Raw genomic sequence first — 12,895 nt, 5'->3', positions numbered from 1 at the left:
AGGATTCGTTTACCTGGCGAAGAGTGATTCTATGGCAGACCAAGATTGTACATATTATTATATATTTATAAAGAATGACGGAATGTCGAATTTGTCATAACGTTTTTTTCTCTTAGTTTTTACAGTTATTATTATTATTACCACATTCCTTACTTTTTAAATACTGAATTAAAATGTGCCATTAGTGCTCTCGATATGGATAGAATTTTTGAAACCTTTGATTACAATAATCGCAATATGACAAGACAAGATTCCAATCAGTCCTTGGATTCACTTTTTGATTCTGGCGCCAGAAATCTGGCTGCCACAGTCACCACCACAACCATAACACCTATTCTTTCACGAGCTTCATTTTCTACCAGTCCAATAGAACGTTCTCTTGATTTGGAATTACTTTCTAAACGGTTAACTCAATTAGCAGTCATCCTCGTTGGGTTACCCGCATCTGGTAAATCCACTATAGCCCGTCAATTATGTCTGTATTTGAATGATAATCAAGTTACGTCCAACATTTATAATGCCGGAGATATACGTCGTGAAATCAAACAAGAGTTTAATAATGCCAACTTTTTTGATCCAAGCAACACTACAGCTAAACTTGAAAGAGAAAGATTCGCAACGATTGCTGCCACAAGATTAATTGAAGACTTAAAATCAACTAAAGTTAATGTGGGATTTCTCGATGCTACCAATACTACTCGTGATCGTCGTGAACGAATGTATAATCTTCTCAAAAATGAAGGGATTAATAATATTTTAATACTTGATGTTCAATGTCAACTGCAAGCATTACACATGTTTAATATTCTGGGTAAGGCCCATAATAATGACTATCATGATAAGGATTATACTACGGCTATTGCTGATTTTAAGCGGAGAACTAGCCATTATTTCAAGGTGTATGATCCTGTCACAAAAGATGAATTATTATCGTTAGCTCCAGAGGTTAGAGCTTACGTCAAATGTGTGAATGCGGGTGCTGAATGGGATTTGCAATTATTATCACCAAAGTTTGGGTTACAAGAGGTTTACAAGTTGATCAAACAATTTGTTGATGGTTACTTTGAAAAGGAAGGGCAACGGTATTTAGAAGCTGCTTCTGCGTTCTACAAGGTTTAAGGGAATTTTGGTAATTATATTTTTTTTTTTATTATATTGTTTTATTATATTGTTTTATTAGAGAGGTTATAGAAGAAAGATACAAAGTTATTACTGTTAAATCAAATGTTCTATATGATTTTGTTTTATCTACATCCGTAAACCAGGAAGCCCAGGAAGCCCATCTTCTCGAAGGTTGTCTCCACCTTCACCAACTCCATTAGATCCTGGTAATTTCAGCGAATCAATAACTGCGTTAACATTATTGTTCACCGCGTAATACCACGCTCCAGACTTCTGATCAGTGTATAATGCATCATTCAAAGCTCCAGGGTCATTTGGTCGAGCCCTAGACCAAAACCGAGCAGTTCTATCAACACCGGCAGTGCAAAGCAAATGACCTAAAGGATGATATTCCACTGCATGAATTGCCTTCTCATGCGCATAGGGGATCTTGTGCACTGCTTCAATTGTTCCCACCAGACTCAGAGATGCGGCAGCTTGATGTGCAGATGCCGATGAGGCATTTGTAACCCCGACGCCACCACCCGTTTTAGATCCCAGTGACCCCCCATCGGGGATAAATGTATCTAACACATAATGATGCAAGGATCCATTGTATGCACCAGTAGTTAATATCGAACCATGTATAGGATGCCATGAAACTCCAGAAACATCAGCATCATGATCTCGAATTACTACTAAATCTCTCATGGTACGTAAATCAAAAACTCGACATGATTTATCTCGACTGGTACCTGCAAGTAATCTTTGATTACCACTGGTTTGAAATCTAGTTTTCGATACCGTATGCTTGAATCCATGTAAAGTTGATATACAGTTTGAGGATCTTGGATCCCATAATTTAATCAAATTATCTTTAGATCCAGTAACAATTAATCCAAGTGTTGGATGCCAATCTGCCAGCTTTACATCCCAATGATGCCCCACAAGTGTTCGCTCTTCTTGTCCATTATTGAAATTCCAAATCTTAACCGTAGAATCATCGCTACATGTTAAAAACTTGGAATCATTGGGACTAAAGGCAATATCACGAATAGCATCAGCATGAGCTTTATTTAATATATTAACGTTATTAAAATTGGGTTGCCAATACTTTAAACATCCATTTTGATCTCCACTTAAAAGCCACTCATCGCTATGACTATATTTTAGTGATAAAACTGCTGTATCATGGGCTTGCATGATTGTTTCGAAATTGAATGTCATCCCATTCCATAAAGTAAACTCACCACTATGACTCGCAACAAGTAATCTTCTTCCCTCTGGTGTCCATTTAACAGTATTTATGGAATGTTTGGCCTTATTACTTGATAAATGAACAAATTTGGTTTGTAAATCCATAGCAGCCATTGTACTCTTTCCATCGGCTGCATATGCAGCTGATGGCAATAAGTCCATAAGATATGACGATTCCGGTCGTATAACTCCCATAGTAGGAGCAGATTGATCATACAATCCCATCAGTCGATATAAATGCCAACGACCCATACTATTACCATGATCAACAGTTCTTCTGTTAAGGACCAAACGTGATCCATTACTATTGGGAGGCTCATTAGAGTTTTGTGGGTTATCGTGCCCCGGTCGGTTACCATACATTTTAGGTATTGATAATGTTAAGTTTGAAGGTGAAAACTATGCCATAATAATGGAGATCTTTTCTTAATAGACACTAATCATTCAGAATAAGTACAAATGCTTATGTAATCAATATTCAAAAGTATCGCCACACTCTGTCGTGCACTTCGCATATCGTCATTTAATTAATGAGTAGTACTAATAGTAGTTTATGATATAGTTCCAGGGGATTAATATTCACATTTAGTAGACAAAGGAGCCAGTTATATTCTGCTCAGTTAAAATCACGCTTATTTTCAACAGTGATCAAATTTCATAGCACCATAACCCCGCTCCCCTACAATGGTTGAATTCTATTATCACGACAACCAAGATACCAAAGAGAACTTCACACAAGATCACCGTGGTGAACCCTTTGATATCAAGAATCTTACATCGATTGGTGTGATTTACCGTAAGGTTGACACTTTAGATGAATTGAATGCGATTGCTGAGGAAAGAAACTATCGTAATCGAGATGAAGTCAAATTGAGTTTAGATACCTTTGGCGGTGATAAGACTGCTTACAACGCAAAAATGGAACAGTTTTATGAAGAACATTACCACGAGGATGAAGAAATCCGTTACATTGTTGAAGGAGAAGGCTACTTTGATGTAAGAGACCAAAATGAGAAATGGGTTAGAGCCAAACTTTTTCCCAAGGACTTGTTGATTTTACCAGCAGGTATTTATCATCGGTTTACGTTGACAGAAGGGGCCAAATATGTCCATGCCATGCGTCTATTCAAGGATGAACCTAAATGGGAAGCTATTAACAGATCCAGTGGGTATGAAAGTGATATTCGAACATCATATGCTCAATCTGTATCATCTTGAAACATTTATATACTAATTATATATATATATATATGGTCCAATATAATGATTAATGCTGTTTATTTGTTTAATATTCTATTATTATTACACATACAAACTATAATGTATATTTAAAATAACCTTTCTTCATTGCCTAACTACTTGAATATGATTCTTCTTGATCCATGCATCCATTTCCTTCTTGAGCTCTTTTATGTTGGTATCTAACTTGGCCCGCTCTTTGCGTAAGTCGCCCAATTCCTCCTTCAACATCTTCAACACTTCATCCACAGTCTTATCCACAAGTACCCCGCCGATCATCTTGAAGCACTTGCGACCTTCACGAGAGGATTCGGGTAGCTCTCCCAATGTAGTTTGTACGATTTCATGTTCCAGAATCTGAGAAGCAATTGTATTCAATTGATTCTGTAACTCAGTAGCTGTTTCTTGGTATCGGTTATATGTCACTTGCAATCCTTGGACCTTCTTCAGCTTCTCATGCTGTTGCAATGCTTCTTCTTTAGTCACCATAATTTATTATATGATATGATATGACGTTAATATCAAATTAATTCAGTTATAGAACGCTTGTCTTAAGATCACTTGATTTTGTTAATGCGGGTCGAAATTTTTCACTGAATGATTTCTCCATATACATACTGACAACATGGAACTGTTTAATTCAACAAAAATATACTTACGACCCGTTAAGTAACATTCTCACGAGGCAAAAAAGAGCTAAATACGTACATTCAATTGAATCCATTGAAATATACTGTGTCAGGCAGAGGAACCAGACTCTCCCAAAACAGTCACGTGACGCCAACATATACTAGATTTTATTTTACTTTATCTTATTTTATCTACTTAACCTTATAAAATATATAGCTTATTGATGTTTCTTAGAGGTGTTGGGCTTCCCAATGTAAATGAAGTTGATAACAAAAAGGCACCATGCTACAACAACAATACCTGCACAAGCAACATACAACCAAGCATTGGTGATTTCCCATGAACGTTTGAATTCATCATTGGCCAAATGTCTAACAGTAACTAATCTGTTGTCCATAAGATAACTCAAGCCTGGTCTTTTGTAATCCAATTCAAAAGTGAAAACACCATGATGATCAGGGACAGTAAAATTGGCCAAATAAGCATATGTATCCAATCTTGAGTCGTTCTCATTGGAGCTGACTGGACCCAATGGTTGCATATTGATTCTTTGATAAGGATCTAACATCTTGAAACTTAACTGTAATTTGTCTTCTTCATTCTTTACTTCAAAAGGAACCCATTTGCCATCAACCAATTCCGAAACACCAATAGTGTACAAGACTTGTTCAGTGACACGGTATATTTTGGGATCCACTTTTTCTGGAGCAGATTCCTTGGAGTGGGTAACAAATTGTAACTTGAGAACATCACGATCTTTCAAAGTCCACAGTACTAATTGAGGACTTAAAAGTTGAGAAGATCCAACCCAAGAGATACGAGCATTGTTTAAAGCTTGGAAGGCAACTGCTGCGAAACCTTGGTTACCAAAAGTCCAAGCAGATTCTTGAGTTAATGGAACATCAGCTTTTTTGGAGTCAGCAGTAAAACTAGTCTTGGAACCTTTAACAAGTGGGAATAACAATTCGTTACCAGAAATTAAGGCTGCACCTCCTTTGTAAGAATCAATCAGTAAGGAGTCCACAATACGGTTTGAAATAAGATTGGAATTATCCAATTTGATACCAGAACCTTCAGAACCAACATTGAAATGGTCAAGTAGTTGGTAACCCTTTGGAGATGGATATATACCAATATCATTCAATAAGGCTTTAATTGGTTCTGGCTGTTGTGCATCACAGTCTCCGACAATTAAAACATTACCCCCTCCATTAATAAAGTCCTTTAATGATTGTGCGGTAAAATGAGCTTTGTCACCTACAGTCTTTTTACTTGATGGTAAAAGTACCAAATGATCATATTTGATGTCTCCCCCAAAAAAAACCTCTAAATTATCATCACTGTATTGTTTAAAAGTAACTTCTCCCTTAGAGGTTAATTGACTTATCAAACGACCCACATTGTTAGTAGGATCAGTTCCATTGACAAGATTATTCAACTTTTCATCAGAAAGCACTAATATCGACTCCGGAATGATGTTAGCAGCAGCGATAGTCACTATCATGAACAACGCAATAAACGCGTTCCAAATACCTTTCAACATGGCGAAACTCCTCAATTAACTCACGGACGCGTATTAAACCGATGTTTACACGCAATAGGCCTCAGTCTGCTGTTTAGTCCTGAACATATAACTTTGACACCTTCAATTAAACATCTGTTTGAATCGCTGGCTTTTTTTTTTTGATAGTCGTGCGCGATTCATATATTGACTAAAATAGTTTGAAGACGGTATACATCATCGTCTTATATCCAAGTATGTTCTAGAGAGTACGATTTTAATTCGTTTCTATAGTGTTGCTAATATTATTAGAGTTATATATATCATAATTGTTGCACTATGACCATTTCTTTAAAAGTAGAGTTCCTTGGAGGCTTGGATGTCATATCTAAAAAGGTAAGAGAACATAAAGTCAAGATACCGTTTGAAGAAGGTGAGGCTACGATGAAGGAGGCAATCGAATGGATCTGCCAGAATATCATAGCAGAAGAAAAGGATATTGAAGTTTTCATTGAAGACGAAACTGTTCGTCCAGGTATCTTAGTATTGATTAATGATACTGATTGGGAGTTGGAAGATAAAGAAGACTATGTCTTACAGAATGGAGATGTATTGACTTTCACCAGTACATTACACGGAGGTTAGAATATTTATAACTTAATATCTTATCATTTCATGTCATATCATAGCATTTAGTAACAAAAGCATAACTATTGTACGCCTATATCGGGACAATTTTACATCCCAAAGCTCCACGACCACCCCAATTAATGCAAGGACATAAGGTTAATGATCTTCTCGAAGAATCAGCTCCTATTACTTGGACCGGAATAGCTTTTTCAAGCAGTCTTTGAACCACTGCTGCTAACTCTTGTAAATTATTAAAGTTACCAGAATGTATAGTATCAAAAAGTACCAACATATCTCCTTCTTTCAACCCAGCACAATAAGCAGGTCCATTCTCCGCAACTTCCAGTACATTAGCAAACGGTATACGGTGTGTTTGAGTTGAACTTTCTGCTGCCAGAACATCATCTATTTCCATACCAGAATATGGTTCTTCTATCATGACATTATTGTCTTGCGCTGCTGCTCTTTGGAAATGTTGGATCATTCTTTGTTCCAAGTGGCGCAACACTTGACGATGATCGTTGCGTAATCTGATAATACGGATCCTGACTAACCGTATGCTTACGACATCAATGTCACTTCTAGGGAATCCATCATGACTTACAAGTTGTGTATCCATATCAGCTCTCAAACGAGTTCTAAGAATATCAAACAACAACAAAAGTTGAGTCTCTATATCTTCCTTAATCATCTGAAGTCTTTGAAGATCATGCTGATCCCAGTCAGTATTGATATCCCCAAACTGTTGAGGATCGAGATTCAAACTCTTCATGAGTCCATAGAAACCACCCCCATTGATTTCATATTGTTCACGAGTCATGCTGTCTTCGATTAGTGGCAAAGAAAAGAAAGGGAAAGAAAAACTGTAGTGGTTGAGATAGCAATTTTCAAATCCGGGGTATACGCATCAAAGATATGACTTTCTATAAAAGGAATGATTTAAAGATCCTCTTACACTATACTATGTCCAAATATTGATCTGTTTATATATAAGCTAATTCTGACTTACAGCAAAGGAATATGTACTAACAGCTTCTACTTCATCATCATCAGCACCTTCACTAATCTCTTTCCAACTAGCAACTGTTAAGATAACAAACCCAACAACCACCAACATGTCACCCAGAAGTTGAGCGGGAGTTAACAGTATACCAAATACCACCCACTCTACAACACCAACTAAGAATATGGTAAGAAGGGAACTGACAGATGAAAGAACAGGACTCGTCAAGGCCATAAGAGTGAGAAAAGAAGCACTGAATAACATATTAGATACAATGGACCCACTAATGTATGCCCATATGGTTCCAGTTTCCTTACCATAATGGGACCAATTGAAATGATGAATACCCGTGATTTCACCAATTATGAATACTGATATCAAGATGACTGATGTTGTTATGCCCAAAAGTCCCATAACAAAATTTGCAAATGTCATTTGTCTTCTTGGAGTGATTAATGGAGCCAAATGAGGTGGAACACAGAGCCATTTCTTGTAGAGAACTTCATAATAACCATACAATATAGCTCCTCCAGATATGAGTAAATTACCAATCAATTTATAAGGATGACTTTCATCATTACCATTATTTTCTCCAGAATAAGCAACCACAAAGACTCCAGCAATAGCAACTACCACTGACAACATCTTTAACCATGAAAACTTCTCCCGGAGAATAGGAATAGCGAAAATGTATGCAGTAAATGCAGAGCAATTATAGATGGCAGTAACGTTCGAAGCATACGTCAAACCTATTGCTGCGTACCATGTCAAACCAGCTACTGTTAACACCACAGTGACTATAACTGCCTTGATATAAATATACTTGAACACCGGAGTTCCTAAAAGTGCTTTGAAACATGCTATAACAGATCCAGAATTAGGTAAATGAACATTCTGGTCAATCAAAACTTGTAAATTGTTTGTTTGCTTGTTGTCATTAACTTCAGACTCATAGATTAAAATGGCTGTATGATACACATTATGGATTTGCTTGATCAAATTTCTTTGGAAATATTCCCAAGTACCTACCTTGGGAGTAATTATTACCCCTTCATCGATAAGTCCATTATTTCGTTGGTCAACTGGTTGATAATGATTCCGTTTTTTCCAAGTTCTAGCTCCTGTTCTAATTATAGCCGTGCCAATTGCCTGAACTGGCCAGAATACCCACCATGAACCATGTGTTACAAACAAAAGCACAATTGGTTCCTTCCATCCTTTGTCGTAGGCTTCTGCTGTGAACTCAGTTTGAGAAACAAAGGCAGCAAGTGAAACCACAAACATTACTATTATAAATCCGATTTTAACGGTGGACAAGTGTCCCTCATCATTTCTAGCGCTCGGATCAAGCGTCGTTATAGCCATGGTTAATTTAGCGTTCTATCATAATAGGAAGTGAATTAGAATATTTGGTTCGAGTATTGTTGATTATTTCTTTTCGTATGACCGAATCTCGTCAGCGAATAGCACAAACATAGTAAAAGTTATTCCGAGGGCATAACCGAGGTACTTAATCAGAGTCTGACATAAAGTCAGATTTATCATCACTATCATTAGCATTATCATATTCTTCACTCTTGGAATAACGATTTTCACCCTTAGTAATGATGTTGTATATTCGGGGTGCAACTTGATCTTGTTCCACCAAACGTTGGCGTGGTGTGATACGAGGAAGAATGATATCACAAACTCTTTCCCTACAAATCAATTCATCAACAAGTTCATCGATATAACTGAGTTTATAATGACAAGCTGAACCTGTAGCAGTGTAAACAGGAATCTTTAGAAGGAATCTCAATTTCCGGAAATCAGTGTAGAACGTATCCAAAATGGTATACACTTTGTCTGAAGAATAAGTCAATCTTACATAAAGAAGAGCCATTGCTGTTAGATATTTGAACAGGTTATAACCCAACTGATTCAAATACACGTCTATCATTTCAGACAGAGGTTCCAATTCTAACATACGTAATAAACAACAAAGGAATGGACAAGGTTTCCCTATTCCATCTGCCCCCCCCACATATTGGACTTGTTGATCTACAACTGTCATTAACGTTGCTTCATTGGTAAGATGGAGATACTGTTTATAAAAAAGCGATTCATGAATTCTATGACGGACAATTGGCTCTATCAAATGAGCTTTCCCCAATACCGTTCTTCTATCTTGATAAGAAGCCTGACGTGACATGTTAATGATATATGGAATTGGGAATGATACTGAGTTGGTGATGAGTTGGAAATTTAGTGCGACAGCAATTGAGGTGTGGCTCGATTTACAGTATTAAAGTACTGAGACAATTAAGTTAATTGAAATTATACACCTTAATAATAATAGTAGCAATAATAATAAAAATATTTAAAAAATGGTTGAACTACTCATGGTCTTCGTCCTCAATTCTCTCCAAAGAAGCTAACAACTCCTTCAACTTCTTAGCTGATAACTCAAACCATTCCTTCTGAGCAGTGACAAATACCTTCAACAAATCAAGTGAAACAGAAGGTTTCAACAACTTCTTCATTTCCACTACAGCGACCTCGGTAGCACTGACCAATTCGTCTTCCTTGGCAATCAATTCTTCGTTCTCGTCTTCTTCTTCGTCTCCGATTTGAGCTCTAATGGCATCAAACTCCAGTCTAGCAGCATAAACACGCTTACGCATCTCATTGACAGTAAATAATTGGTTGTTTAAAATACGTACCAATTCAGCACTGAATGTGTTGACAATGGTATCATCCATTTCCAATCGAGAACTTGCAATTTCCAAATAAGCAGAGGAGAATTGTAAAAGTCCAAACGATAAGGGGCTATTGGATTCCTTTAATTCATCGCTATGATGCTGAGTGAAAGTAGCCAAATTTCCATACAATGTAGAAGGTAATCGAGCTGATAAAGTTTTAATCCGAGCTTGTTCTTCACCAGATTCAGCTTCAGCTTCCGCATCTTCTGCACTTGACTTCCCAAGTAAAATCTTCTCCAATTCTTGAGGCGAGGAAACGTTCTTCAATTGGGAGAACTTATTGTTAACAAATCCTGATACATTGGCGTTCTTCAACTTTGAAATAGCATTGTTGGCAGGTGGATAATCATAACTGACCTTATCAAATGTCTCATGGTTAAACTTGATGAAATCAGTGTAAACCCTAAGCAACAAATCACAGTTTTTCTCCAATTTCAAGTACTCTTCAGGCAATTCACTAACTTCAACTTCACGGGAACCATTATTTTGTTGAGCCAAATTATGCACTTGTTGTGTGAACAAATCACCAGTTTGTTGAAACGATTTTTGTAGGTTACCTGCTGTCTTAGCGGCGTTAGTTTTGAGGTCTTCAACCGTGGGCAACAGCTCTTGAAGCGATTGCAAGTTAAATGAAGGGAATTTAAAGGACATTCTAAGTTTTGTATTTTTGAATCAATCAAAAAGATTTAATTGATAATCAAGGTGCTACGTGAGGTAGATATACAATCTTCTTGTGATCTTTATGGATAGGTTGCTCCTTCTTGTTCTTTCAATGTCACACAATCGCCAGTATCGGTTTTAATCTATGTGTACAGGAAGAGTGGTTTTAGACAGAATTTATGGTAATGGATCCAGCTACAACGATTATAGTTCAGCATGTTCACTAAATGGTACTGTGGGAGAGGGCGTATAGAAGATTTACGTATTGCATTGCTCCTAAGTATCTCACAATAAAGTAAAGTGCCATGAATACCAACTACCTTCTATGGATGGAAGTATAAGTATTCCCATGGTACTCAGAACGATATAACTGAGGAAACGGAGTCGCGAAAGAAAGGAATTCATTAGGCTTTAACGTACACACTACGACTGCTGCTAACTTGACACAAGGAACGAACCTAATCAGAAGCATGTAACGCTGGCAGAATCGTTATAAATGGGAAGGGTTTTCTTTTGTAGAAGTTAAATATTATCATTGCTTATCAATTTGTTTACCATCAATACTTAAAATTCTTATTGCTATCATGAGATCATGGTGAGCTTACCAGTCCCATACATAAGACTAGAAGCTGCAGCCATGTTCAGTAGTCTAAAGTGATATCATCTGGCAGGGCTCTGCAGTAGCAAAAATAAATGCATTTGTAATGTACGGCATCGTGTTTTTTCTTGTTTGCTACGTTGAAGAACTTTTGGTTAGTACTAAATCGATATCTCCGGATTCTTAGTAATTAGGTCAAGGTCTATATAAGGTGAGGAATAGAATCTTCAAATCACATCAAACTCATTCTCTATTATCAATTTAACACCATGAGTCCAAAGAAAGTCTTTATTACAGGAGCTACTGGTTATATCGGTGGAGAGGTTTTGCGCCGTTTGTTACACTCTGATGATGACTATGAAATTACAGCATTAGTTCGCAGTGCTGCCAAAGGTGATCAGATTGCTGCAAAAACCGATTCTCGTTTCCATTATGTGATTGGAGACTTGAGTAATGTTGAATTATTAACATCAAATGTCCACAACAGTGATATTGTTATCAATACAGCTGATGTTGACCATCTTGAGAGTGCAGAAGCATTGGTTAAGGCGTTGCTCTCAAAGGAAACTCCAACAGTCCTTGTACACACTTCTGGAACTTCTGTCGTTGGAGTACAAGACTCTCCTAGCAGGAAGAAGGTATACTCTGATAATAAGGACATTGACGTAATAAATCTGTTACCCTTGGAACAACCTCATAGGCCAGTAGACAAACTAATCTTGGAGTCGTTTGAGAAGCATCCTTTAGTTCAAGCTGCTATTATTTGTCCATCAAACATTTATGGTAGAGGTTCTGGATTGGGTAACCCTATATCGCAGCAGATTCCGGGAATTATCAGATTGGCTTTAGATGAGCGTCAAGTGTTTACTGTTCATGACGGAGACTACATTTGGAGTCACATCCATATTGCTGATTTGGCTGAGTTATACTATTTGGTTCTTAAGGGGCTTCTTAACAAAAAGGACATTCCACAAGGAAAGAATGGGTATTATTTTGGGTCATATTTTTTCGATTCTGATAAAGAACCAGAACCCACTGATAAACCCACTTCAATCGAACATACTTGGAGACAGGTTTCGGAATACATTGCTAGACTGTTAGAAGCAAAGAACCTATTGGACACTACTGATTTGGGGTTGTTAAACGATGACGATGTGGCTCGTCTTCATGAGAAGTACATTCCATTTTCATGGGGTACTAACTCGAGAACAAGAGGTGACAATGGAGCTTTGATTGGTTGGAAGCCAGTTCACGTTTCTGATGATCTGTTCTGGACTTCAATTGATGAAGACATTGATTTTATCTGCTCTATAAATTAAAAACGAGTACACCTTTACTTTATAAATAGTGATATTATCCAGTACTATTCTACGTATTAAAGTAAAAAATACATATTATGTTCCATATTTGTCATCATATGATTCTTACATACTATGCTCACTCAATTGGTGATAGTAATATTAGGGTCACCGCCAAACAGAATCCTGTATATAGCCCAGCCTCTTCCAAACGATGAGGGTCCGTAGGTGTTAGGC

General features: G+C 37.2%; 11 protein-coding genes across 11 annotated transcripts; 4 read left to right on the top strand and 7 right to left on the bottom strand.

Moving 5' to 3' along the window:
• Window positions 1-195: 195 nt before the first annotated feature.
• On the top strand, window positions 196-1,119 carry KQ657_003891 (6-phosphofructo-2-kinase; the record flags this gene model as incomplete). Its single annotated transcript, XM_043194586.1, has 1 exon — window positions 196-1,119. One exon carries the CDS (start codon window positions 196-198, stop codon window positions 1,117-1,119), a length of 924 nt encoding a protein of 307 aa, XP_043050910.1.
• Window positions 1,120-1,248: 129 nt separating this feature from the next.
• Window positions 1,249-2,721, bottom strand: PFS2 (cleavage polyadenylation factor subunit; the record flags this gene model as incomplete). Its single annotated transcript, XM_043194585.1, has 1 exon — window positions 1,249-2,721. One exon carries the CDS (start codon window positions 2,719-2,721, stop codon window positions 1,249-1,251), a length of 1,473 nt encoding a protein of 490 aa, XP_043050909.1.
• Window positions 2,722-3,042: 321 nt separating this feature from the next.
• ADI1 (acireductone dioxygenase (Ni2+-requiring)) lies at window positions 3,043-3,576 on the top strand (the record flags this gene model as incomplete). Its single annotated transcript, XM_043194584.1, has 1 exon — window positions 3,043-3,576. The coding sequence occupies one exon, from the start codon at window positions 3,043-3,045 to the stop codon at window positions 3,574-3,576; it is 534 nt and encodes a 177-aa protein (XP_043050908.1).
• Window positions 3,577-3,702: 126 nt separating this feature from the next.
• On the bottom strand, window positions 3,703-4,086 carry KQ657_003888 (tubulin-binding prefolding complex subunit; the record flags this gene model as incomplete). Its single annotated transcript, XM_043194583.1, has 1 exon — window positions 3,703-4,086. The coding sequence occupies one exon, from the start codon at window positions 4,084-4,086 to the stop codon at window positions 3,703-3,705; it is 384 nt and encodes a 127-aa protein (XP_043050907.1).
• Window positions 4,087-4,444: 358 nt separating this feature from the next.
• Window positions 4,445-5,770, bottom strand: WBP1 (dolichyl-diphosphooligosaccharide-protein glycotransferase; the record flags this gene model as incomplete). Its single annotated transcript, XM_043194582.1, has 1 exon — window positions 4,445-5,770. The coding sequence occupies one exon, from the start codon at window positions 5,768-5,770 to the stop codon at window positions 4,445-4,447; it is 1,326 nt and encodes a 441-aa protein (XP_043050906.1).
• Window positions 5,771-6,067: 297 nt separating this feature from the next.
• URM1 (ubiquitin-related modifier) lies at window positions 6,068-6,373 on the top strand (the record flags this gene model as incomplete). The annotated part of the gene is made up of 1 exon (XM_043194581.1): window positions 6,068-6,373. The coding sequence occupies one exon, from the start codon at window positions 6,068-6,070 to the stop codon at window positions 6,371-6,373; it is 306 nt and encodes a 101-aa protein (XP_043050905.1).
• A 76-nt stretch (window positions 6,374-6,449) lies between these two features.
• NAS2 (uncharacterized protein) lies at window positions 6,450-7,178 on the bottom strand (the record flags this gene model as incomplete). The annotated part of the gene is made up of 1 exon (XM_043194580.1): window positions 6,450-7,178. One exon carries the CDS (start codon window positions 7,176-7,178, stop codon window positions 6,450-6,452), a length of 729 nt encoding a protein of 242 aa, XP_043050904.1.
• A 174-nt stretch (window positions 7,179-7,352) lies between these two features.
• On the bottom strand, window positions 7,353-8,726 carry KQ657_003884 (mannosylinositol phosphorylceramide synthase regulatory subunit; the record flags this gene model as incomplete). The annotated part of the gene is made up of 1 exon (XM_043194579.1): window positions 7,353-8,726. The coding sequence occupies one exon, from the start codon at window positions 8,724-8,726 to the stop codon at window positions 7,353-7,355; it is 1,374 nt and encodes a 457-aa protein (XP_043050903.1).
• Window positions 8,727-8,871: 145 nt separating this feature from the next.
• On the bottom strand, window positions 8,872-9,552 carry FGR16 (U4/U6-U5 snRNP complex subunit; the record flags this gene model as incomplete). The annotated part of the gene is made up of 1 exon (XM_043194578.1): window positions 8,872-9,552. The coding sequence occupies one exon, from the start codon at window positions 9,550-9,552 to the stop codon at window positions 8,872-8,874; it is 681 nt and encodes a 226-aa protein (XP_043050902.1).
• Window positions 9,553-9,736: 184 nt separating this feature from the next.
• KQ657_003882 (uncharacterized protein) lies at window positions 9,737-10,753 on the bottom strand (the record flags this gene model as incomplete). Its single annotated transcript, XM_043194577.1, has 1 exon — window positions 9,737-10,753. The coding sequence occupies one exon, from the start codon at window positions 10,751-10,753 to the stop codon at window positions 9,737-9,739; it is 1,017 nt and encodes a 338-aa protein (XP_043050901.1).
• An 876-nt stretch (window positions 10,754-11,629) lies between these two features.
• KQ657_003881 (NAD-dependent epimerase/dehydratase family protein) lies at window positions 11,630-12,679 on the top strand (the record flags this gene model as incomplete). The annotated part of the gene is made up of 1 exon (XM_043194576.1): window positions 11,630-12,679. One exon carries the CDS (start codon window positions 11,630-11,632, stop codon window positions 12,677-12,679), a length of 1,050 nt encoding a protein of 349 aa, XP_043050900.1.
• Window positions 12,680-12,895: the final 216 nt, after the last annotated feature.

The sequence above is a fragment of the Scheffersomyces spartinae genome (assembly GCF_019049425.1).
Source record: "Scheffersomyces spartinae strain ARV_011 chromosome Unknown scaffold_4, whole genome shotgun sequence".
Taxonomy (NCBI): Eukaryota; Fungi; Ascomycota; class Pichiomycetes; order Serinales; family Debaryomycetaceae; genus Lizanozyma; species Lizanozyma spartinae.
The sequence above is the reverse complement of the archived record's forward strand: the minus strand, read 5'-3'. Positions and strand labels throughout refer to the sequence as shown.